At 43.8% G+C, this 25,316-nt stretch overlaps 2 protein-coding genes across 3 annotated transcripts; both read right to left on the bottom strand.

Annotated features, from left to right (window-relative positions):
- Positions 1 to 68: 68 nt before the first annotated feature.
- rilp (Rab interacting lysosomal protein) lies at positions 69 to 9,485 on the bottom strand. The gene is made up of 8 exons (XM_031860771.1): positions 8,541 to 9,485; positions 7,269 to 7,392; positions 5,561 to 5,682; positions 4,424 to 4,609; positions 3,330 to 3,499; positions 3,067 to 3,192; positions 2,851 to 2,949; positions 69 to 1,756 (listed from the first exon to the last, which is right to left on the bottom strand). Exons 1-8 carry the CDS (start codon positions 8,859 to 8,861, stop codon positions 1,630 to 1,632), a joined length of 1,275 nt encoding a protein of 424 aa, XP_031716631.1. The 5' UTR covers positions 8,862 to 9,485; the 3' UTR covers positions 69 to 1,629.
- Positions 9,486 to 9,585: 100 nt separating this feature from the next.
- On the bottom strand, positions 9,586 to 24,520 carry prpf8 (pre-mRNA processing factor 8). Of its 2 annotated transcripts, none has more exons than XM_031860767.1 (43): positions 24,326 to 24,520; positions 23,599 to 23,719; positions 23,319 to 23,487; positions 22,958 to 23,122; positions 22,597 to 22,815; positions 22,279 to 22,491; positions 21,929 to 22,054; positions 21,703 to 21,808; positions 21,161 to 21,351; positions 20,895 to 21,014; positions 20,596 to 20,785; positions 20,240 to 20,359; positions 19,933 to 20,067; positions 19,646 to 19,775; positions 19,313 to 19,509; positions 18,961 to 19,167; positions 18,399 to 18,562; positions 18,187 to 18,313; positions 17,872 to 18,064; positions 17,534 to 17,721; positions 17,199 to 17,437; positions 16,845 to 16,991; positions 16,530 to 16,740; positions 16,221 to 16,337; positions 15,859 to 16,106; positions 15,588 to 15,767; positions 15,303 to 15,438; positions 14,956 to 15,125; positions 14,627 to 14,756; positions 14,359 to 14,505; positions 14,056 to 14,216; positions 13,761 to 13,952; positions 13,211 to 13,448; positions 12,931 to 13,059; positions 12,649 to 12,762; positions 12,353 to 12,526; positions 12,044 to 12,237; positions 11,655 to 11,894; positions 11,345 to 11,486; positions 11,093 to 11,233; positions 10,816 to 10,955; positions 10,448 to 10,650; positions 9,586 to 10,317 (listed from the first exon to the last, which is right to left on the bottom strand). In XM_031860767.1, exons 2-43 carry the CDS (start codon positions 23,705 to 23,707, stop codon positions 10,163 to 10,165), a joined length of 7,017 nt encoding a protein of 2,338 aa, XP_031716627.1. In that variant the 5' UTR covers positions 23,708 to 23,719; positions 24,326 to 24,520; the 3' UTR covers positions 9,586 to 10,162. The 2 variants fall into 2 exon arrangements, with proteins under 2 accessions (XP_031716627.1, XP_031716628.1); XM_031860768.1 differs by having other exon boundaries at positions 23,599 to 23,716.
- Positions 24,521 to 25,316: the final 796 nt, after the last annotated feature.

Here is a 25,316-nt window from a genome sequence, read left to right as displayed (position 1 = left end):
CTTGTCTATTTGTTCTTGAATCGTGGGGAAAAAATGCATTAAGATCATTTCTATTTTCAATAAAATTCTGTGTTTAATGGATTTTATTGAAGCTTCAAATCTCAACATCGCAGAAAATCCACATTTTTAATAGTTTTTATCACATTTCATCAATAAAAATTACTCATATGGCAATTGACATCTTAAATCTGTTTTGTCAGAAAAAACGTGCTTACAAAAATAAACTGTGAACACAGTATTTTAGGAAAACATGCTCCGATTGGAAGGTCATACATTGTCTCAACAAATACCCCACAGGTCTGTCATTGTCTGAGTAGCGTTATAATCACACACTAAGGGTTCAGAGTATTGTATTTGGCGGCAACTAGCGGTGAGGTTGCACATTGCAACCAAATGAAACGTCTCCTGCGAGCCAAGATTGTAGGAGAACTACGTTGGCTGACACAAAAATGTGAATGGCCCTCTTTATAGCCAGTGTTTGGTTTGTCCATTCTGGGCTACTGTAGAAACATTGCAGCCGGCTCTGTGACGAGGAGCTGCTCATTTTAAGGTCTAAACACAAGTATTCTTATTTTCAGGTGATTATACACTAAAGAAAACATACTTGTGAATATTATATTCCATTTCTGCCAATAGATCCCCCAAAATAGTACTTTAAGAGGGAACAGAGTAAAGTAACCGATCTGCAGAGGCTGGTACCGTGCAGACAGAATACATGTGCTTACATACACATTTATGGCACCAGCATCAAACACACACCAACCAAAGGCGTTGACTCTCTGCAATGATGGAAAATTAAGAAAATATATTTTACAACAATACAAGCAGTAAATTAAGGCTCACTGGATTAAAATGCACTCACTGCTGGAAGAGACTGGTAATATGACGACAACTTTCTTTTTTTGTCCTTGAGCATAAAAGTGCTTCAAATCATAAAAAATACACGAGTCAACAAATGCCTTAAAAATACCCCGACTGAGGTAAAAGTGACTTGATATAATGGTGGTAAAATCTTGATCGTAATAAAATGACCAACAGGACAGAGGTGAACTTAACATACACACTGCTTCAATATAACTGGAGGGGAGAGTTTCATATACGTTTTGTAATGTCTTTGGTTTTTGGTAAAAATGTATATATAAATATGAGGATATATATAAATATATATGCGCAATAACCCATTTTTGTACTTTCCTCACAATGAAAAATACATCAAAAGACTGTTGTATTTATACTTGAATCATACATAGAAGTATCATTTGTGCGGTTAAAAAGTATCCCTCTTAGTAGTGTGGTACACCGTACTATATCTGCTGTATTACTAGTATACTATATGTACTTATTTATCACTTCTATGGAAAAATAAGGGGACAAACAGCAAGAGTGAAATTAACAAAAGGGGAAATGAAAGTAGCCTATTTATGACTGAAATAAAGCCCAAAAAAAAGTGTTCCATTCACTTTCTTTTCCCACACACTCACATAGTGCTTTTGTGTTTCACACACTGGTGCTGCGTTCAAATGTCCACGTGATTTTTTTCTCCCTGAACCACATTTTCTGTCTCAAGCTGAGGAAGAAGTCCTGACTGAGGGCAGAAGGGTGTCTCACAGCGAGAGGTCAGTACCCGGATCAGGGGGACGGTCCCAGCCCCGTCTCGTCGGCGGCCTCTGAGTCTCTGATGATCTCCCAAGTGGAGGCGGAGTTGCTCATGTGGGTGGGGCTCCGGCCGCTGCCCGACCGCGTCAGGAAGCCAAAGCTGCAGCCGAAAGAGTAGAAAAGACAGGCCTGAGGTCAGATCTGCTGTCAGGGATTACAGCTAAATATAGTCCTGGATTGACGGAGATCTCAGGGCAGTGACAGCGTCAGCAGAGAGAGAGAGATGAAAAAAATGCCTAAATCACAGACAATGTCTGCTGTGTTGTTGCTCTTGCTTTGCATTTAATGATGGTTGCAATGCAAAGTGCTTCAGTTGTCAGCAATTAATGTATCATTCTTCTTAATAAATGCTCTCTACTTGTTTCTCTTGGGAGACTCTGGGGTGAAATTTTTTTTTTTTTATGTTTCTTTTTTAATTTCAGATCATCTGAAGCCCAAGTGACCATGCAAAATGCAAAACATATATATTAGACTGATTGTGTAAATAAGATTTCCATGCCTGCAAGTTAAACCCTGTAGTCCTTATTCTTCATTAGTTCAAGCGGGTTAACATCCTCTATCTTAATATATGCACATTTCTGAGAAAACAGACTTAATCTAAGGGTAATAACAATCTATCAAAGAAATCTATTTTGTTGATTTTCTGTAATACTATGCGGTAAGTGAACTCTAAATTGTGTTTTAGCGTTAACATATTAATGAAATAAAACACCGTAAGAACTTAAATTAGTCCGAAGAAAGGCATCATGCTTCAGTTGGTAAAGAGTCTTAAAATGAAGACAGTTCACATCCATCTGAGAACTTTGGTCACATGTCTGACGTTTCTCCTTCTCCCTCCCATGCCTCAAGCAAACAACATGAAGATAATCCTCCGTGTCAAAGGTACACATTTACTGGATAAATGAAAACATATCCACTGAACCACGTAATGAGGGGCTCTTCTTTGGACACATTACTCTTAGAGAAGCACACTGTATGCACATCATGTGTGTTTTGGTCATTTTTCCTTTGCTTAATTTAACCCTGTAAAGCCAATGCGTGCAGGGAAACCAACTTCTCTCAAAGCAAAAACATAAGCAGCGACAGATGCTGTTATCGACACATCGTCTCTGATATTTTGCAGACCAGCACTGTGGTGTCCTGAAGTCTGAGCGGTGTAACAGTGTAACATTATAGGGTCGAAGTTGTACTTACAGGTTTCGAATGCGTGACTCAGCTGGTTTGTCAGTCCCGTCCACTTCAGAGCCATCTACTTCTGTCTGCCTGAACAGAGAACACCTCTCCTCCTCGTCACTGAAGAAGAAGAAGAAGAAAGAAACAAACAGTGATAAAAACCCTTCTGTTGTGAACATATTTCTACACTGGCCCATTATTTCTGGATGTGATGTGATGAGTGTTTTTAAGAGAGACCTGCTGCTGGAGTCGTTTGCACCAAAGCCAAGCATCTTTGCCTTAATGAGCTTTCTCCTTTTCTTAATGGCAGAGCGGACGGCTTCTAACAGGAAACCTGGACACCTCTCTTCATTCAGGATCTCCCTGCAGAAACACACAATCATTTTCATTTAAACATAAAAAATGGCAAAACATGACATGTCCACACACACACACACACACACACACACACACACACACACACACACACACACACACACACACACACACAGCAGACCCACCTCTGATAGTAGTTGAGCTCCTCCTGCACCAGGAAGAGGTTGGTTTTGAGCTCGTTCCTCTCAAAAATGATGTCACGCACCTCCTTCTTGGTGAAGCACGGCTGATCGGGATCCTTCTGGTCAACTAACGTCTTTTTCTTGGACTCGCGAGCGGTTTGACTCGACTTGGACTGATGGGAGAAGAGGTCATGAGGTCATGCTGACTACAAAACTACTTCAAACTACAGTCAACTACAAACTGTCAAGTCTTGAGCTCGGAGGAAAGACATGTTTTTTTCCGATTGGAGTAAGATTGAAAGCAGCTAGTATCTCCGCCAGGAAGATCATGCGTTCGGCATATATGTGTGTGTGTGTGACGGAAAATGAGTGTGCACCTCTGTGTCTGTCCAAGTCTAATCTTGTAGTCGACTGCAGCAAACTGCATTATATTTTGGGTGCCAAGTTTCTCGTGGTTGCGGTAAATCACACTTTCTAAAAAACATGTTTTATTACTGCCTGCTTACTCCTCACTCACTACTCTAAACCGGTCACTGGCCGGTAGGGGGTGCTTGTGATAACGACCCCCCCCCCAGACGCTACTCTGCACCCAGAGACAAAGTGAGGGGAAAAACAGTTTGCACACTGTGATTGTTTTCGGACGATGTGTTTGGCTTACAGCTAACAGCTAATGGAACTACCAGTACACACACTGCCACCACTCAGCCACAGACAACGTGGTGAGGTTAGTTTGGTTTTTGGCAAGATTGTATGAAGTGACTTATAGGACGGCTTTGAGCCGACTGCCTGCATTCCTTGTTGCTTGTTTTAGAGTTAAGAGGGTGTAGTTTGTAGTTTGATCAGTAGTACCATTGTTTTTTTATTTACCTTTTTAAATCTTCAGCTCTTTTCCAGTACAATTAAGAATGAGTGAAGCATCAGAATTAGTTAATTGTCCAGATCCATTTTGACTTGAAGTTGAGGGATTTTTAATAAAATGTGAATGCATCTCTGAATTCGAGAAGCAAACACACTTTAATACACGTGAGAAGTATTATATTTTTTTCTTTACATGAAATAAAGGACCCATGAATGAAGGGTTTAAGAGTCACGCATACAGGGCTGTCGCTGTTGCTTTTGTCCAGCTGTGTTTGGAGGTTTTCTATCTCTTTGCTTTTCTCCTTCAGGTCGGCCTCCATGTCGGCCTTCCTCTCCACGGTGCTCTTCAGCTGGGCCTGCAGCACGTTCTGCTTGTGTCGCAGCTCCGCGTTCATCTTCATGAAGCGCTCCAACTGCTCCTGGAGCTGCACACACACACACACACACAGATAAACTACTTTTAATCATGAGCAGCAGCAAGTTGACGAACTAAACAGGTTAAAAGACAAACAAATAGTTTCCATATTTCCCACCAGGTATAAATGTAGTTTAACTCGAAGGTAACAAGCCAGGGCTGAACCAAAAAGACAATCTATCTGCAGTGGGTCAAAATGTCTCCATGCGTGTGATTTGGACCAAAAGTCTGGGGGACGGCGAGGACAAGGAATGAAACCATACAAGTGTAGCATTCATTTTAAGGATGAAAAGAAATTCTAGGCATTCCATTGAGCAAACAGAGAAACTAGTTCAGTTGACCATGAGCTGGTTTTTTTTTTTCAGATGTGAGTCAACTGACTGGGAGCAACACACACCCAGTTATGGCTGCTATTTAAATCACGTGATATACGTGCCTTAACACAGAACCATGTGCAAACACTCACACCCACACACACACACTGTGGCTGTGTGTGTGTGTGTGTGTAGGTGAAAACTCTGCCCAGACTTGTGTTGAGTGCAGCTTAATCCTCAGCGGGTAACTATGCAGATAATCTGCACACTCTTCCCTCTTCCCCTGACACACTCCTTGTCTTCTAGCGTGTTCATTGGTGGTGTTTACATGATGTCGCTTCTCTTTTGATGCTACATGTGTTACACAGCTATGTAATTATGTAAACATTCTTGTTTCTATGAAGAAACCGACCTTTGTAGCCACAGCCATACATATTATAAAAGTGTGTCCAAATCTTATCGGTGTCATGCGCGTAAAGACAACAGCTTTCTTTCTACTTTTATCTTCAGGCTAGAAACCAAGTGAATGCCAGCCGCCATCAGCTGTTTCATCAATTAAATGTAAAAAATGAGTTGCGAGCTGCTGTGCGTGAATGTGTTCATACGTGGAAGCATCGTCGTAAACGTTAGTGTTTGTCTCTCCTTACCGCCTCTGCCTCTTTGGAAATGGTGGTTATCTCCTGGGCTTTTGCCCTCAGCTCATCTCTCTGCTTGTCCACCACCTCCTTCAGCTTCAGCATCACCTCTCGCTCCTGCCGCTGGGTCCGGTCTGCTCACATAAACACACAAACAAAGAGGGTCAGGTAAATAACAGTGGCCCTAAATTCACATCCTTTTTGGGAAGCCTTTTTTTTACACTGACTGCTGGCTACAATTCTTGTTATAAATTTAGAGTAAAGATCATCAATTGATGACAAAAGTCAGGATTGGAAAGGGTAGGGTTATGTTGTTACATTATGTAGTTCATTGATGGTTAATAAAGCCTCTTTACTGATCTGTAGAGTTGTGTAATAAACTAATCGTGGGAAATGTGAAAAGTAGAGTGAAGACTGCATACTGGGTATGAAAATATACAATAAAGCTACTTTGATTCCAGCCATACCATTCATGGCAAGATGTTTTTTGTTTGTTTTATTATTTGGGTTAACTGACTCTTTAGACATACTGGCGCTGCAGCGTCTTTTAAACCAGATATTGTCGTCCCTTAACACTAAAATCTTGTACATAAACTTAAATAATCGACGGCACATTTGAACTTCAAGTCAGCCGAGTGAAGCAGCCGTCACATTCATAACGTAAAATGAAGGATCACGTTCAACTGCCACATGGTCAAATAAATCATTAATTAAGACATCGTGATTTTCCTGTCAGTACAAGAAAACAAGAGTCAGCAAAGTGACTCCACCTTCTGGCTCACATTACTGAGAAGAGGTAGGCCTAATTAAATCTTTTCTGTTTCACATTGTTAACTGTCAAAACAAAATGTATTAAGTAGCTGTCAAATGTAAATGATGTGAACCAACAAGTTATTACTCAGCCAGTTAGCGTGATTGTGATTAAAGAAAAAACATTATGATAACACCACTGTGCCAATTTTGAATCCTATGATTTAATGTTTTTTTATGTTTTTATGTAAGCACAGCGCTCTTCTGAGTCCTCTCCTGCCTGTGACAACTGCTGATGCTTCACCTCACAAAATAACTTCACTATAAACACAGCAACGACCAGTTTGACGACTTTCAGCCTCAGTGCATATGACTGTTAACCCACTGCTTTGAATCTGCACACAGTGCACAGTCACTGGTGGGGAAGTAGGCCTAGTACTCGTGGAAAGTACAGTTACTACATTTGCATACTGGAGTAGAAAAACTACGCAGTCAAATGGCCCCAAAGTGGATTTGTTTAGAGAAGAGCTCATGGCAACCCTGGATGAGTCTGTGCACTCTAGGGATCATCAGGGCACTCGCACCAGATTCAGATCCAATTCTCAAGCAATGAGGTATAAAGAATGCTAGATTGTTTATGTGATATCCACAGTTATTTGTTTTGCGTTATCTTTTGTAACCCACACTGAGTATTGAGAGCCATCCTAAAAACACCCACGGCTTCACCATTTCCAGTTTTGATCGTCCACTCAACTCTCACAGGTGTAAGAAATTCCCATGATTCCCTCAGGCTTTATGAGATGTTAATGTGCACCTCCATTTTTAGGGTGAGACTTAAACTGTCATGTGTGTATACAAACAATAGGTAGCATGGATGATGTATTTTGGAGCTGATTTGGGAAATAATTTACCCAAATGCCCAGTTTCCAAGCTTATTTAACATTTAACATTACAACCCTGGGACCTATACCTTCCTCTGCATGGCTGCCCTTCAGTCTGCTCTGCAGCTCCTCTTTATCCTCCTGGAGCAGCTGAACCTGGGCCTCCAGCTCCTCACACCTCCGTCTCCACTGCTGCTCCTTCTGCTGCAGCTCCTGCTCGAGAGGATGGAAGACAAACTGTAAAACCATAACCTCAGAGATGTGATACTAAACTTTCACCAAAAAAAAAAAAAAAAAAAAGACCTGATGTAATTGCCCTCTGTGCCGTTAAAATCTCATGAACATGTAAATATTTGGCTTCAGCAAAATAAGTTTTGTCCAAGCGGGTGTGTCAGTTTGTTAAGTGAATACAGATGTTTTTGTTTAAATGATTCCAACAACCACACCTCTTCATTCGCTTTCTGAGTAACGATTATAACCCTGTCTGTCATGCACCGACAACACGGATTCAAGTTTATAGAGTCAGACATGCAGAGGATGAATCAGCACTACTACTATAAGCACAAAGAACAAAATCTTTGTTAAGCCTTTAATGGCATGATCAAAGTATTTAAAACAAATCCTTTCTTTTCCTACGCAAGAAACATTTAAAAGATTGGTTGTCACACAGCCCCACAACAATGCAGTTCTTTGGTGTGTTATTTAACCATAACACAGCATGGTACAACGGCATGGCTGCTGCTGTGGAAGCACTGTACCAACTTCCCTCTTTTTCTTTATGTTACTCATGTCAAAGCAGCATTTTACTGTGTCTTTTTTTATGTCCCATATGTACTAGTTCAATAATTAATAACACACTTATAACTCTGTAGCATGACTTGTATGCAGCATTGACACCAATATGGCTGTTTGTTTACTTTGCAGAATGAGGTGTTACATTTTAGTCTAGACCATATTGAACCATATGGATTGATTCTGCTTGGGGGCCCCGGGGCAGAATTGAGCAACTGAGGTCCTGCTGACCCCTGATATCACACTTATGTGCATATTACTATTTAAAGTTTCTTTTAACTGAATTTCCACAAACCAGTTAAACTACCTAGTGGCCCACATTGTCCCATTGGTAGTTCAATGTACAACATACAATATGCAAGTTAGAATACTTAATGCTATACACAAACTCATAAACATTTTTTTTTTTTTATATATATATAATAACACTAGTCTTCTAAATAACACCAAGTGCACCAATTCATTTGAAGCTACTGCTCCTGCTGTACTATAATAAACACGTCTGACGTAATGGCTTCCCCTAAGCAAGGCTGTAACGACGGTGTAACAAGCACACCGACGTCTCTCACCCGTATCTCATGTTTGTCGTTGCCCTCGTCGCTTTCTTTCCCCGCACGTTTCTTCTGCTGCAGCTGTATCGTCTCGAACGTCTTCAGCAGCTCCTCTTCCTTCAGCGTGTGAGCGTGGTTCCTCGACGCGAAGTTCTCCAGGAGCTCCAGCACTTTCACTATTTTCGGCACCAGACCCGCGACGCTCTCTTTGCCCCCGCCGTCGATGAGCTTCTCCACCTCGGTGCCGATCAGTTTGGCTATTTCATACACGTCGTCCACGGTCAGAGCCGAGAACGTCCGGTGAAAACAGCCCTCCGAGTGTGCTTCGGGTGCCTCCATGTCCGAGTGGGAACCAGCTCACTTCACATGCTCTTAAATCCGGTATCGAAACCGACAGCGACCAGTCAGCGCGACGTGACAGTAAGCCGTTTATAAACGAGTGCAGAAAGTTTAAAGTGAATACATAGTTGAGCCCACGCTGCAGACACGCCTGAACTTGTCTTGCGTATCTTCGAACAGCACCCGTTGCATTTTTAATGTTTGCTCAAAATAACACAGCCTACCAAAACAAACAAAAATACAAGAACATCGAGTACTCCGCTGTGAAATACGTAGTACAAGGCTGGCCAGTTCTCCTGCAGTCTACTCACTGTAGGATCCTCCTACTTTCCTGACCAATGTAATTAGAGTACACACACACACACACACACACACACACGCACACACACGCCAGGTCGAGCATACCGATGCATGCACCAGAGCGTGAACATTGAATTTCCTCTGTTGATCTGCAGTCACAAATGCTGACCTATGACTGTCAATCACATAAGTAAAATGAAGTCCCACACAGGTTAGACTCCAGTAAAGAGACATCTTTCAATGGCAGGCCCCTATATTCAAGATCCTGGTATCCAGATTGTTAAAGTGTGCTTGAGCAGCTCACCGACACCAAACCAAGCGGGTTCACTTGAGGCGGCGTGGACCTCCGGCTTCTCCGAAAAAGGGAAGCAAGCCAAATAAGTTCCACCGCACAGTCAAAATTAACATAAATGCTTCACTTCTCTTCTGGTTACACCGTTTTATTAAGCAATTAGAATAACAGAACATCACAATATCACATGACAAATGTTTATTTAAAAAAGAAAACCTGTGATCTTTATTTAAACCAAAGCTACAATGTCAGAGGGTGTACAGTACAACATGGTAACAGGGCTTTACTGGCAAGAAAATACAACTTTCAATTTCATTTCTCTAGAGCAAAGGGGAAATGAGTCTTTACCCTTTTGAAATGATAATCATCAAATATTACCCCAAAGTATTTTGTACTGCAAACTACACTGAAATGTACTTATGTTTAGATGCATCACAAGCCACACAACGTTGAAAGACTGCATCTTGTTGAAGAAGCATTACTGTAATAATGGAGGTACGAGAGTGGGGAACAAAAACATTTGTAGAAAATATTTTAAAAAACAAACAAAACTTTTTTCTAAGAATGTCCCAAAGCCTTTACATCAAAATTTCCAAAACATCACAGTTGCATGTGTTCAATAGAAATATTACAAGGACTCTTCTGGGCTGGCTCCACGTGATCGTGGCAGAGCTATCTACAAAATGTGTGGCGAGCAGGACGTCTGCTCTCAGGCGTACATGTCCTCCCGGTCCGCATTATAGATCTCGCCCTCCTGCAGTGAGGCAAAGTTTAGGAAGTGCGAGGGCCGGTGGACTTCATGGTAGAACTCCTTTGGGTTGGCCAGCTGCAGGTCGTACTTCATGTTGGGGTCATGGCGAACACCTGGAACAAGACAAACAAAATGTTTGTTTTAAAAATCACCAATTCTACGACATGCATGACTTTAGTAAAGCAGCCCCGACTTGATAAGCCATTGTTTATAAAGATACAAACAAAAACTATGGCTACTGACCCATGAAGTTGTAGTTCCAGGACACCTGCCCAGGCACCATGAAGAAGCCCAGGAAGCGGTCAGAGAGCAGCATCTGCACCCTCTCATAGTGGGACGGCAGGTAGCCTTTAGGGTTGTTGCCCTTGTCTGTGTTCTGCCGGCCCCACTCGTAGCCACTGGGTGTCAGCTTGTAGGCTGTGAGCGTGCACGAGCCGGGGGTGAAGCTGAAAACAGAGGTAAAATACATTAAAGCAACAACTCCTCACTATTAAAAAGCACCAGACAACGACAGCAGGCAAGAAACAGAGCACAGATGTAGGAGCAAAGCAGCCGGTCCAGATCTGGAATATAGACTTCCAGATTATACTTTCAACAGTCATGAATCATACCTGCAAGTGATGATGATGGTCTTCTCTCCGTCCCAAGAGGGGTTGTCAGCCATGACCTTTGCATGGGTGGTGACGTCCTGTGGAGACAGCTGGGGCGACTCATTAGGCTGCGTATGTATCCAGCCGAGGGGCTCCATTTCCTGTTTACACAAAGGTAAAAGTTATAAATTGTCATTTTAAAATCAGTTACAAAGCAGCGAATACAACTAACGAGCATCCATCATAAAATGGTAAAGAATGTGCTGGAAGATTCTGTCAAAGTGCACATTTGTCTTACTTTGAGGTATTCGTGACCAGGCAGCTGGTTGGGCAGGTGAACAGTTTGGTGTGTTCCCCACTGTGGCACCATGACGATACAACGGATCTCCTTCACCTGGGGGTTGTCTGGTGGACTGGTGCCATACAGGTAACCTGCAATCTGGAACAACACAGCGCACATCAGTATCCACAGTTTGTTGCTTTACACAGACTTGATGAGAGACCCTCGGGTAGTGAGTTTGTCTGTCGCCTGCAGTACTATGAACCCTACCTGTGCTCGCAGATCTGAGATGCAGATGAACTTCTTGAGCACGTTCTTGGGAAGGATGTAGGTGTAGCCCGTCTCCTTGATGTCGTCAGATGACACGTAGATGTGGTTGGTTCGGAGGTGGAGGTTGGCAGCGGATATGGCCCTGAGAGGTGAAGCACAAGGAACATTAAAGACAACTGAGACGGGAAAAAAACATTAGGATTACCTAGTTATCCAAATTACTACAATGGTTATTTTTCCTTGTGGATGATAAACTCATTCCTGGGAGAAGAAATGCCTCAAAACAAATTCAAACCATCAGTCCGCTCACCTGACTCTCCATTCTGTCTTGGAGGAGAAGGTCTGGGTCTCATAGTTGGAGGTGGTGGAGGTGATGATCTCGTCACCGTGCTTGTTGACAGTCCGGGTCTGCGTGGCGGTGAGCTGCGACTGCTCTTTGGTCTGCTTCTCAATCTCGGCGATCTGCTGGCGCTGCTGAGACGGAGCGGAGATCTCCATACCCAGGATGATGTCACGGATCTCAGACTGGGTCAGTGAGGCCACGTTCACACTGGACGAAGGCAAGGGAAGCATTGATTACTAGACAAGTTTAGCTTTAGTTCTGTGAAGTTACTGAACAGAACATTTGGATACAAAACTATCTGAGCAACATACTGTATTTATTTCTGGTAAATAGTCAGTCCATGAAGTGAGACTCACTTGTTCTTTTTGCCGTAATCTGCCAGAATGAGATCTTTGAGCTGCACTTCCACCTTGATCCACTCCTCGTCAGTGAGCGTGGGCCAGATGTGATGAGGCTCTGTGATGGTGGTCTTGTCAGGTTTCAGGATCACTTTGGCGCGGTCGTTGTTGACGTGGAGCGCCCTCAGGATCAGGATGAGTCGAGAGAAGGCCTAGAGAGTGAGACAGAACACAAAACAAACTATTTACACAGGGGATAAGTTGATGTGCTCAGGTATACAACACAGTATGACAGCTATAGACTCAGTATGATAGAGTGATACTCACTGTGTAAGACGAGATGGTCTTGAGCCAGTCGTCGTAGAGGTTGAACAGCACCATCTGAGGCTCTGTGGCCTTCAGGATCAGGTCTCCAAACTTCTCCACCTTCAGACAGGCCTGGAAGGGCAGCTGCAACTCGGAGCCTTTGATCACGATGTTGGGGAAGTCAAGCAAGTGGACCTGCACAGAGAGAACAATGGCATTAGATCTGGAACGGAGTCATTTAACTTCCAGAAATTACACAGAGATGACCCCTCAAGGCTTGTAATTATTAGAGAGTTATTAGCATGAAAGAGTCTTACCTCCAGAGGGTCCAGCATGCCCTTCCTGGTTACAATGATCTGTTTGGGCTGCTCTTCCACGGGGAGGGAGCGAATCAGGGCAGCCACTTCTTCAGCTGTCTTCCATTTGGCCAGCTGCAGAGATAAAGCAAGAAGGAAGTTAGAATCTAATAAAGGAATGAGCAACTTCATGCATCCGTCTAGTCTCACACAGAGGGGGTAGGAAGACGTTTCTGAGTGAGTCCGTGTCACTCAGTTGAGTACTTTAGCGGTCAGAACTTCATAAACAAAGCAGGGTCGTACCTGTCCCAGACGTTTCTGTCCAGCCCACACAGATGTGTGAATGATCTTGAGGAAAAGCTGACCAGTCCTGGGGTTGAAGATGAAAATAGCTCCATTGATGGGCTTCGTGGTCAAGTTACCCTCAAAGGTCTGTTGAGATAGACGGAGAATAAATGTGACTAAATTCAGAGGATACATTTTAATATTGCAAAAGAAACATTCAGACACTTAATTTACAACAGTAAGAGAGAGTCATTTCAAAACGAATAGTGCTCTGTTGGGGGGGGACATTCCACCTCACCTTGTGGATGGTGACTCTGTACACGTTGGTGTCGTCTACAAACCAGATGATCTGGTTGGAGAAGAGTTCGCCATAGTTCTGTGAGGACAGGTAGGGCTCAGTGGGCTCGGAGGAGTACAGCTGCAGACCTTTGCGGATGCGCTCCCTGAGCACGTACAGGGCCGGGTTGGCCTTCATGATCTTGGCCATGGCCTGCTGGATCAGAGGCTTGCTTCCAGGGAACCAGTTACCATAAGCACTGTGGAGGAGATAAAACAACGAGTGAAAACACTACATTTAGATTTTTCATTGATTTGACCTCTGTTGAGGACTTCATGGAGGTCAGAGTACACTGACCCAACAACACCATATGAACCGATTTACTAAAACAAGTTGGGAAGCTAGTGTGAAGACTTCCGAGGCTACTGCAGAGCGTACTTGTTGACAAGTGGATGCCAAAATTCAGGCAACGCTGTGAAGCATTTGCCATACATACTAGATATTTGTACACATCTTTAACATTCCCTTTTACATCAATCATTAAAGATCTGCCATCATGCTGGTCATGTACCTGTGGAGGTTGTAAGCCAGGTCGATGGCAATGAGCACCCCGGTGGGGGAGGGGTAGATGCTCATGTTGTCAGTGGTGTAGTCCAGGAACTTGGCCCTGGCGTAGCGCTCGATGTCATGAGAGTCATAGTCACCCCAACGCAGCTGGATGTCGATCCAGTACTTCTGTGTGGTGGTGCTGTCCATCACGTCCCTGTGGGAGGAGGTGCACATTTTAATGCATAGAAGATAAAGGACCTTTAAAATTCTTCCATTATGAGTTTACAAAAAGCCTTGGAAAGATTGGAAAGTCATACTTTGAGTCAGCCAGCAGAGACGGTCTGGAGACGTTCCACTTGTAGGATGCAAAGAGGAGGATGTCTGCACACGAGGAGTTCATCTTGTACGACTTCCTGGGGTGGATGGTCTCCTTCTGCACCGTCTCAATCTCAAGAGCATCCAGCTCTTGATCAAACACCTGAAAACAAAAAGGGAAAAATACGTTATAAGCATTGTGGGAAGAACAATCCCAAAGCAAGTAAAAACTCATTTTAAGAACAAACTTCAGCGTGATACACTTCTGTGAAAACCTCCTTTAAGGAAAAGTCATAAAAACCTACCTGACAGAGATCCATGACAACACTCTCATGAATCTTCTGCCACAAGTGAGCCCTGAAGATCTGAATGAGGGAGATCTTCAGTGTTGGGATCTTGCCGTGCATGAAGATTCCTGTCAAGTCAAGTTGCACCTGGAAACCCACGTACACCTAAAGACAGAGGACAGAAAACGTGAGCCAAGACAGACAACTTTAAACCATTTAGACAGTTCTTCATGACTTTGATCTTCAGGAACCGTGATATATTTACAAATGTACAAATTGTACTAACGTTAGCTCTGTTGATGGTGGGGGACCACCAAAGTGTGAAGCGACGATTGGGGATTTGGTTCAGACCAGACCGCTGGGCATTGGTCAGCTTCTTCCATTTCATGGACTCCTCAAAGCCACTGGCCTTTTCCCTAAAGTCCAGACAATTGATGCTTTTTAGTGAAGGAATAAAATAACTTGAAAAACAAGCTCTAGAGATATAAGTGTTATGGGAGGAAAATAGTTTTTCAGGTAACACACATTTAAGTTGTTTGAGCCCTAAATGGATCAAATTCTTATTTCTATTAAATTCTGGTACTATAAGCATTCTTAGTATCAAGGTGTTCTCACCAGAAGAGACCCTCCCAGGTGGGGAAGTAAGTGCCTTTGAAGAGCGTGTGTTCCAGGATGCCCTCCACACCACCCAGGGCCTGGATCATGTCTGTGCGGTAGTTGTTCAGGTTCCACAGTTTGCCGTCGTGCCTCTGGTGAGTCCACCAGAACGGATTCTGCTTCAGCACCTGCACTCATTCAAGACAGAGACGTCAATAGATGTATGCGTGTTGGTGTCAAAATGCAACTTTTCAGTATATTAAAGTCAGTATTTTAACATGCAAATTGAAATAATTAAACTCAAAAAAACTGATCCCTGGCACATCATTTCATCCTTCAACCCATCAGTGGTGTCTCCATCATACCTGGTACTGTTTGAAATCGGTCCTGACTCTCCAGCCTTTGTCATAGGCCAGTGTGTGTCTGTCCTTCTGGAAGAGTGTGTTGATACGGGGGATTCCTCTGTCCCACGAGTCCTCCAAATCTTCCAGGGTCAGACGCCTGAAACACAGCAAACACCACAGTTATTTTCCTTGTCAAATTTCAGCTCACATTTGTGAGAATAAATACTGTTAAATCAGTGCAGAACAGCAGATCCTATGAATCCATCAAATGTCATCATTGATAAGCTGATCTGACTAAGACAATACCTGTTCTGGGCGATGGCCTCCTGTCTTTTGAGGGCGTACTCGGCCCAAACCCTCTGGGAGTCGATGAACTCGCTCTCCCATGGCTGAATGTAACGATACAAGTTAGGAATCAGCTGGTCTTCCTCGTGGCTCATTCCGGACCTGAAGTGGGTGATACCCACATCTGTCTGCTTGGACCACCTGGAAGAGAGAAAGAGGCATTAAAGTCCAGTTTTCTAAGATAATTTACTGCCCAGAGAGCAAGACGACAGCAGCCTGCATGCTGACTTACCGAAGGTCCGACTGTGGAATAAGCACGTGGCCCATGGACAGCATGCCGAGGCCGCCCAACTCTTTGGGAGTGTAGAAGACTACAGGAGGGAAGCGGCTTGGCATTTTGGAGTTCAGGCCGATCTTGATACGCGTCTGGATCTTGTTCTCACACTTCACCAGCAGGTCCAGGAGCTCCTGGGTGTTGACCACAGCCTCGCGGAAGTACGTCATCAGACCGATCAGAGCCGTGTTCCATTTGTTCACAATCTGGAGGTAAAGAGAGTACGTACTGAACTATTCTGACATGGTAATTATCACTTTTCCTTTCTTAAACCTCACGTGTTACACATCTAGTCCTTTGGGAGAAGGCTTTTAGCTGACCTTGGTGAATGTGGTGGATCCAGAGGCCATCAGGATCTGACGCACTCTGTTGTGGAAGCGCTGCATCGATTCATCATCCACACGCAGGAAACACTGCGCTGTCCTCTCTTTGGTTACCTACACATGACAATACAACCCAGAGAACTTAGAAACAGGAATGTGATCATGCCCACTTTAAGACAGATAGTGCCAGTACTGTAATGTATCGGATCAGTACTCCGTATCGCCGATAGTCAAAGCCCAGGTATCGGATTGGTGCATCCCTTGCCAACATTAACAGATGCTTATATCTTGGGCATCGATTCTCACCTCGTTCTGCAGGTTCCACACACCATCCTTGTGAGTAAACTCCTCGTAGCTGGTGCGGCACTTCGGCAAGATGCGGCACTCAAAGCCACACATGTTGAAGAGCAGGTTGGGGTTGTCTTTGCTGTAGACCGAAACAAAGCTGTTCTCCCACTGGACAGTAGTCACTGATCTGGGCAGGCGGTTCTTGATGTCCCAGAACACAGCACGTCCCCTGAGAAGAATAAGATCAGAAAAAGTTATTAGTCTCCAAAACTGGTCATTCATTTAATAAGATTTAATAATATACTGCCAGTTTAATTAAGAGGTGGAACTCACAGGTTGACATCGTGCTTCATCAGCCTCATGCGGGCATCGCGGGGCCAGCACTTCTTGTTGTTATAACCCACTATGTTCTCATTGTTGGGGTCCGGGTGCTCCGTCAGGTACCTTTGAATCAGGTCTCTGGCCTCATCAGCAGAGAACCTGGTGGACCCACGAAAAAGCCACAACTTAGAATTTATCCCCGATAACCTCCTTTTTCCTGTTCATAAATCTGTACCGTTTGGCAGAAAGCCATACACTAACTAAAATAATTTTAAAAGAAAGGCAGTTTGTAAAACTAATGCTGTCCATCAGAGCCTGTGTTGCCAAAAAGCAATATGTCCATTAGTCGTTAGAATCATTTCTCACCTGAAGAAGATGTGGATGCGGTCGATGTAGCGGCAGTACAGTCTGATTGGGTGGGCACTCTCCGTGGGCGTGTCTTGGAAGCTGAGGAAGTCGTTGGGCATCTGCGGTGGGCCGGCCATCTCACTGGCGCGGTGCAGGCCCAGCACCAGCAGGTCCATCACCAGGCCGTAGTACTGTACAATGAACGAGGCAAACTGGAGCCCCCTGATGATGCCGTAGGAGTTGGTGTGGTTCATATCCTAGAAGGACACGAGTCAATAAGGAAAAGAGTAAGATCAGGCACAAGGAAGTACATAACTGCATGTATGTATGTACATACGAGGGAGTGCGTTTACCTTGTAGTTGATGACCACGTTGTTCTTGGCTGTCATGTAATCAGCGATGTTGTGGTCAACAATGAGACGCAGCAGCCTGTTGAGCAGAGTCAGATCGATCTTCTCGTACATCTTCTCATAGCGGGACTCCAGCATCACGTTGCACTCTCCCTCTGTCGTCTCCCACACGTCCTGCAAGTTGTTGATGCCTGAGGAGCATTAACAAAAAGATCAGGTTTGACTTTTGGTCCAGTTATCAGATGAGATGTTATTAACAGTTTAATTCCACCTAAAGGCATACTAGGGCTTTACATAATATGATCAGACTCTAAACAGTAAACACTATTATTGGTTCTGACCTTGGCACCACTTGTAGACCAGGAGTGGTGGTGGTTCAGTGTCGGCAGGTTTGATCCAGGGCGGGAAGAGGCGTCTCTTGTCCGCCTCGTACCACAGGTACTGGTCAAGGTAGGCGTCTGTGATCTTCTCCAGGGGCTCTACGTCATACACGGGCACCAGGTGACTGTACAAGTCCATGAACTCGATACCCACCTGCAAAGAAGACGTAGTTCTTAGACTGACAGGAATCAAATATGATGAAACAAGCTCTGGTCACTAAAGAGGTTTCATCCATCCACTGTTTACTAAAAATATCATCACGCCTGGGTCCTTACCTCTTTGAAGGCTCTCTGGGTGAGCAGGTGACGTTTGATCCTGGACAAGGCCTCGTGAGGATTGTCATAAGCCTGCTCAATGAGCCCCAGCTCCTCCCTCTGACTCTGGTTCAGACGAGACTTCACACTAGAGGACGCAGAAACACAAACGATTAAGTAGAAAACAATATTCTGGCATTTACTGACGACGTTGTTCATGTTGTAATTTTTACCTGTACGCCTCCTTGAGCCTCTCCAAGGCCAGGATGAGCAGCTTGGTGTCATGTTTGTAGGACAGCGGAGGGAAAGGGATGGGCGAGAACCGCCGACTCTCCAGCCAGTGAACAGTGGTGGTGTAAATGGCCACCGCCTCTTCAGCTGTGATGTAGGGGCCATCCTGTAGGCAGGACAAATACACTTCATTCAAAATATGGCAAAATGCAATGAACCGAGGCTTCAGTATGCATTTATTGAGTTATTAAAAAAAAAAAAAAAACATGTCAGCGATTAGAACAGCGTAATGTAAAGACAAATGTAGGTCAAATTAAGCAATATCTGAACGGTGAGGAGCCAACTGCTGCTGCAGCCAGAGATAATAAAAAACACCATTCATTTTAATATTCCTCTAGTTCTTACGCACAGGCAAGCAGACCAATGCAAGTGCGCCTTTGTAAGAGGACTTCCACTGAAATATAACTCAAAATTGATTTTATAAAGTAACATTTACAAATACAAAACTACAGCTTTTTAGTCGATGGAAATTTCCTTTTTGAGGCATTTCTTTCGGTGCGTTACCTTCAGGTAGTTGTGCTGTCTCTCCTGCTCCGCTTTCAGGTACAGACGAGTCAGCCTCCCCAGGTTCTTCTTGCACACCGTCTTGTCCACAGTGGCTCCACGGCGGATTCGCTCACGGTTGTAGTGGGCAGTGTTGGTCCACCAGTCAGCTTTAGCCTTCACGTAGCGCAGGATCATGTTCTCGATGGGAGTGGGCAGGCCTGGCACCTGTAATGAAAGTCAAGACAAATCCCTAATTCAAACAAAGCAATGCTTTAAGGATTCTGTGATTAATCATCGTCGATTAATAACAATTCATCCGCTCTAACATCACACTCGGCTACAGTGGAGGTGATCTCTGTAAAGCACTGACCTTCCAGGGGATGTTGGCCTTCCAGCACCTCCAGGACTCACTGAGGTGCTGCAGGATGGTTCTGGCCTTGTTCTGTTTGATGCCCTCGGGCATCATGTCCAAGATGTCATGCATCACAGCGGCACGCAACTCCAGGTCAAAGTGAGACTCCACGCGCTGTTTGGTGACCGTCTTGGCTACGCCCTTAGAGTGACGTCCTGTTGGGGCAATTGGAAACAGTTGTTGCTTAAATGTTTTTTAGTTCCTGCAGATGCAAACCTCTGAGCATCATTCAATTTTAGTTCTGAAATACAAGTGGCCACCACAAGAACATGTGACAGTGTAAATGCATACCTTCAAACTGCCTGGCGAGCAGATTTCCCAGCCACCTCTCCAACAGTGGAGTGATTCCCCTCATGAAGAACAGCCACACTCTCCAGCCGGGAGCCCAGAAGCCACAGCCTGGACCCTTGCCCACCGGACCCTGTTCAACAAAAAAAAAAAAAGATAATCATGATCTAAACTTTCGGCGACAAGCTAAAATAATGTAAAGTTTGTGGAACCACTTTCTATCGACACCAAACATAATATCTCAAATACACAAACGATTGGCAGATGATGTACAAGGATTGTTTACTTACAGTGTTGAACCGGTAGTAGATGAGATGCTTCAGATCTTTGCACATCCGGATTTGTCTCATCAGCTTGTACTTGTAGCGGTACATGCCGGTCAGCTGACCCACATGGGCGAAGATGTACTGCAGCCCATCAGACAACTACAATACAGAGGCAAAGTTGTGGGATTAGTCAAGTGAGAATTTTGTAAGAAAAAGCCTGAGGGGGAAGCCTCCGAGTGTGAGACGAAGGAAATGATGCCGCTTTAATGACACGAGTCCACGGTGGGACCAGACGAGTGTGCTGCAGGTTAAAATGTGTTGCTGAACTAACCTGGAAAGCATCAACATTTCCCAGTCTGTACTGCACGTGGCTGTCCACCACCAGCTTGCTGAGACGCAGCACCTCTCGGCACAAGTGAAAGGCGTTTCCGAATCGGGACTTCTTTCTTTCCTGGGGGACAGAAACAAGAACACAGTTGTAAGTCAACCATGGACACAGTAAGGCCCTTTTAACAATAAAACAGAGCGTAACAGAAAATGTGGTTTAACTAAATTTGGAGTATTTGTGTGTGTAAACTTCAAACCAAAAAGGATAACAAGAATATTCTAAGTTCAGAGCATCGTTTAACCTGCCTTCTTGTAGTTCGTTTAAAACAACAACAGACGGCTCTGCCCTGGAGATTGTACCTTTGTGGTCAGTGTCTTGACAGGCTTCAGGTTGAAGTTGTAGTCGAGATGCAGGTAGTTGAGGTTCTTACGGTGGATGAGCAGATTGAGCATGTTGTAACCCTGTCTGCACACCTGCAGACCCACCTCCACCCAGTCCAGCTTGGTGGACTGAAAGAACTTGGTGGCCTTGAAGGAGCGGAACAGATACCTGAAAAACAACAGATTTAAAATTCAACAGAAGAAAACTCATTGAAACAGATTGAATTAGAAAGACTGGTTAAAATAAAATCAAAATTAAGTGTCCCAAGGATGCTCACCTCTTCTTCTGGGCTTTGGGTGGTCTGTGTTTGAGAGCATTGAGCACATAGTACTTCAGCAGTTTCTGGTATGAAACACGTACTTTCACCGGCTGTCCTGCAGGGCAGTGCTCACGGTACCTGAAGGACAAATTAACAACTTCCATTTAGAATTTCTCAAAAAGTATAATTTTACATCTGAATGAGATGCACAAAGCCGACCCATCGGTTTTCAATCTGTGAATGACACGTTTAGTCTCTTTTGAAGACGTTGGTAGTTTGCTCACCAGTTCTTGATCAGGGGGATATCTATGGCGCGCCTCGTGCGCCCAGATCGGAGGTTGAAGGGTCTCGGTGCCCACAGCAGAGCGATGCCGTTTGCAGTGTTGTCTGTGTAGAGCGGGGTCTCCTTGAGGAAGGGCTCCGCATACTCCGGAAGCTCAAACTCCTCATCTTCATCAGGCAGAGGCTCCTGACTCTGTGGGTTCAAGTAAGTACAATGAGAATTTAAGAGCGCGTTATAGAATATTGACTTTTAAAAAAAGAACAGCTGAATGTAAGGAAATGGGATGTTAAAGTTTTACCCCAAATCAATTTTAACTTGAAATATTTAGAATCAATATCTGAATGGTGACGGGTCAACTGCTACTGCAGCAACTAAAAGTCACCATTCATTTCAATATTCCTCCAGTTCTTACGCACAGGCAAGCAGACCAATGCAAGTGCGCCTTTGTAGGAGGACTTTATTCAAAACAAGAAAGTATTATCCATCTTCTCAGAGCTGCCAAAGGCAGACGGTGGAGAATCAGCCACAGTCGTCCACACTTACCTTGACAGAATGTCTGTGTGAAATGGGGTTGATCAGCGGGTCAAAGTAGAACGCTGGGAGATCTGGATCCTCCGTCTTGATAAACACCACGTTGGGTGTATGATACCTGCGAGGGTAAAGTCGTGAGCATCTAATTTCTGATCTGAATATTTTTTTATTTAAATTGAATTAACGGTCAATGAGCAGCAACTTAAAGACAGAACTCATTCATTCATTGATTTCTTACCAGGTGAGGTGGACATGGTGCGGCAGGTTGTTGTACAGGTAGGGGAAGGCTATTTTGTACTCAGTCCTGATAGGCTGTCGGATGATAATCTTGTTGATGTCATTGAACTCATTCCAGTCTTCATCCCTGCAGGAGACACAGAGGATCAGCTACGACACAAAGCATCTAGCATCTACTTACTAGTTTTGTTTGGGGTGAAACGGATTACCACTTAAAAAAATTACATGAAACACGCATCTTCTAAATGCTGAATTAAGAAAGTGTGTATGCCAAGTGCCCTCCACTATGCAATAAAATGAATAGTGTAAAGTCTGTAGGTCAATAATTTATTAAAGACGAGAGGTCCTTACTGGAGGTTGATGTCCCTAACCAGTGGCTCAAACTTCGGCCCCCCGGGGATGGCCATGTTCAAGGCCTTGGAAGTGAAGAAGGCCTTGAGGTCAAACAGGTAGAAGTAGTTGAAATCCACCAGGTCCGTGAGCAGCTGATTGGCCAGGCGGTACAGTGTGGACATCATGGGCAGTGTGAACTGCCAGCGACGGTAGGTGGTGCCATTCACAAACCTGAAGAGGACACAAATGAATTATTGTTTGATTCTGCTAGATACACATCAGCTGAATATGTCAAACTTAAAATGTTTGTCTCAAAAGAGTGACGCGATGGCTTACTTGGCAGTGTCTTTGAGGGGTTGGTGCTCATAGAGCCACTCTGCAACTGAAGAGTCCTCCTCAGAGTCCAGCTCCATCTGGATTGCCTCCAGTGGTTCCACATCTAGGATGTTGTCAGCGTAGTCCAGCGGCGGCTCCTCGTCATCAAATGGTGGGAAGCGCATCCGCTTGAAGTGCCGACGATCACGCTTCTCACGCCGCATCATGATCCACATGGTGCTGGGAGGAGGGTCATATATAACAAAGATTAGATATATAAATGAGTATAATGTACTTGATGTGCACTTTTCAAACATGTAAGCGTTGTTTACTACGAACACGATAACACAAACGCATCAGCCAACATCACATTCTCTCTTACCCCCACTGGGCGATGTAGACTGGCTCGATGACCCAGGGGATTTCATTCACAAAGGAAATAGCTCCAGTGATGTGGTAGAGGACCGGCACATCTCTGATCTGCTCCCAGGGCATAGGCATATTTTCCAGCAGCTTCAGCACAGCATGGGGCATGTACTTGAGGGCACTGTTCAACAAAAAAAAGATATAGAATGAGCTGTGGCAGTGGTGATGGATATTCTTTTAGCAAAGGATCATTAAGTAAACCAATAAATTGTGCATAAATAATCAGTTTTAAGCTTACAACGACTTAAGGTACCTCTGAAAAAGTTGCATTTAGAATTGTAAACTGATAAGTTCACTATGGTGTGAATCATATTTACCCAAGGTACACCCTCTTGTCATGGCGAAACTTTCTATTAGTCATGTCTCCATGGTCCCTGATGATCTTGCGGACATGTTCAGGTGGCATGTCCTCCTTCTGAGCATCCACAAAGCCAAACTTTCTCTTTTCTGAGTAGCGCTTTGCCTGCAAGTGCTGCCATTTTCTTGCTGTAGAGTTGGAGGAAATTTAAAACAAATTATTCACGTGCACTTGCAATATAACATGGTAGTTTTTAACCACTCTGGGAATATGCTGCATTGAGTGAAAGCCAAACATACCTTTCTCTTGCAGTTTTTCCTCAGACATGTAGTCTGGGACAGGCACAGGAGGGGGCACACCTGGAGGCATCCCTGGAGGGACCCCTCTGTAGGGGAAGGTGGCTGCCATGGCGCCTCACTACTAATAACAAAAACAACGAATTTCAATTTACAATGTGTTGTCCGTGTGTATTTTTTATGTTATCAATGAGTGGGGTTACAAGTTTGAATTTAAAAATCACATTTACATGATTACACAACAGCCAAAATGATGGAAAACTCCATTACACTGAGTACTCTAGGTCAGTTAGTCTAACGGTAAAAAAAAAAAGCATGCGAAGTTTGAGAAATCACTACATTTAAATTAATCTTGTTAATTAAAAACAAGTTATAAAATTAAACTATTGCACATTATGTTATCCAAGTAAAACTAGCATTACCATTCATCTGGTTAGCCTGCTAGCTTAACAACATGGCTTCCGTACGGCACAACGTTGTGCAAACTTGTTAGATCACTAGACTTGACTTATTTTAAGTTCGGTAAACTTCACAGTACAAAATGCAATCAAGTAGTATTTACAACACGATACACAAGCAGTTCACAGAAAAACTCAAGTGGACGTTGGCCCTCTAAAGTGAGTTGTTAGTTAGGCCAAGCGTGGGTGAAGCGGTAAGCTAGTGCTAACACTAGCATAGTAGCTAACGGCTGAACGTGAACAAAAACGAAAACGCGTACAGCACCACGCACCTTCACTCCCGGTGGGATTTATCAACGTTGAAGACAGCCGCGTTCCACACACACAATCGGCTACCACAACATTTCTTCTTCCAAAGTTGTATCGTCCTTTTTTCCGATTCACCGTTGTGTTGATTTGTCTTCTTAAAAACCGCACGACGGACGGACGACGGCGGCCACACTATGAACGCAGTTCACTGGAAGTCACAGAGAATCGGTACGTCGGATATAAGTACGTCACACAACTAAATGGTTGAGGCTCTACGTCGAAAACATACGCAAACGTTAGACAAGCGCAATTTTCCAAAGTACCCGGATGACTCGGTTTCCGGTGCACTACTGCCCCCTGTAGCGTTGGGGTGTGAACTACAGGCTCTCAACAACAAACATAAAGGCATTCAGCTGGATACATACCGAATCCGATAATAATGTCTATTTACTTCTCTAGATAAGGGGGTCGATTTATCAATAACTTCACTAAATATTAATTCAAAATGTTTACCTCAATATTCCACGGACGTCATTATTATTGAGACCTACTCTCAGCCACCATGCTGAGATGTTTGATTTCTTGAAGACTATTATTTACTTTTTGGGGTGTTTACTGGCTTCAAAGTACATAATCTCGAATTTAGTTTGTTCTGCCACATTATAAACCTTTGTTTAGCCTTAATGGTCTTTTTTTAGATTATGTACTGGTGTATCCTAGACATGTTCAGATGTTAATGTCCTTGCTGTATACAGATGTGTATAGGCCTACCAACAACATCTCTTAACAAGTATATATGTATAGCAATATTTTTGTCTTTCCCAATGTAAGTGTATCAATTTTTTCTTTTCCCTCAGCGCTGTTGAGCTGAAACATGAAATTAGATGACAGCACCCATGCTGTAATTCTAGTATTATGGTAGTATAATATTATTATAGTATTCTAGCAAAGTCTTTAAAAATTATTATTCTTCATTGTTTGTGAAACAAATTTCAAGCTTTTAGTAGCTCAGGT

The sequence above is a fragment of the Anarrhichthys ocellatus genome, unplaced genomic scaffold, assembly GCF_004355925.1.
Source record: "Anarrhichthys ocellatus isolate YVR2014 unplaced genomic scaffold, GSC_Weel_1.0 scaffold24, whole genome shotgun sequence".
Lineage (NCBI taxonomy): Eukaryota > Metazoa > Chordata > Actinopteri > Perciformes > Anarhichadidae > Anarrhichthys > Anarrhichthys ocellatus.
This window is presented reverse-complemented; position numbering and strand designations above follow the sequence as displayed.

What these genes read in the sequence shown, in the direction of transcription:
- rilp (XM_031860771.1), bottom strand. Translation starts at nt 8,861, where the DNA reads ATGGAGGCACCCGAAGCACACTCGGAGGGCTGTTTTCACCGGACGTTC. An exon ending in TTTCCAAAGAGGCAGAGGCG is followed by an intron (nt 4,610 to 5,560) that starts GTAAGGAGAGAC and finishes GTGTGTGTGCAG; the next exon opens with CTCCAGGAGCAGTTGGAGCG. An exon ending in GAGCTCAACTACTATCAGAG is followed by an intron (nt 3,193 to 3,329) that starts GTGGGTCTGCTG and finishes GTGTTTCTGCAG; the next exon opens with GGAGATCCTGAATGAAGAGA.
- prpf8 (XM_031860767.1), bottom strand. Translation starts at nt 23,707, where the DNA reads ATGGCAGCCACCTTCCCCTACAGAGGGGTCCCTCCAGGGATGCCTCCA. An exon ending in GTTAGGGACATCAACCTCCA is followed by an intron (nt 22,055 to 22,278) that starts GTAAGGACCTCT and finishes TGTCTCCTGCAG; the next exon opens with GGATGAAGACTGGAATGAGT. An exon ending in TCTCAGATCTGCGAGCACAG is followed by an intron (nt 11,234 to 11,344) that starts GTAGGGTTCATA and finishes GTGTTGTTCCAG; the next exon opens with ATTGCAGGTTACCTGTATGG.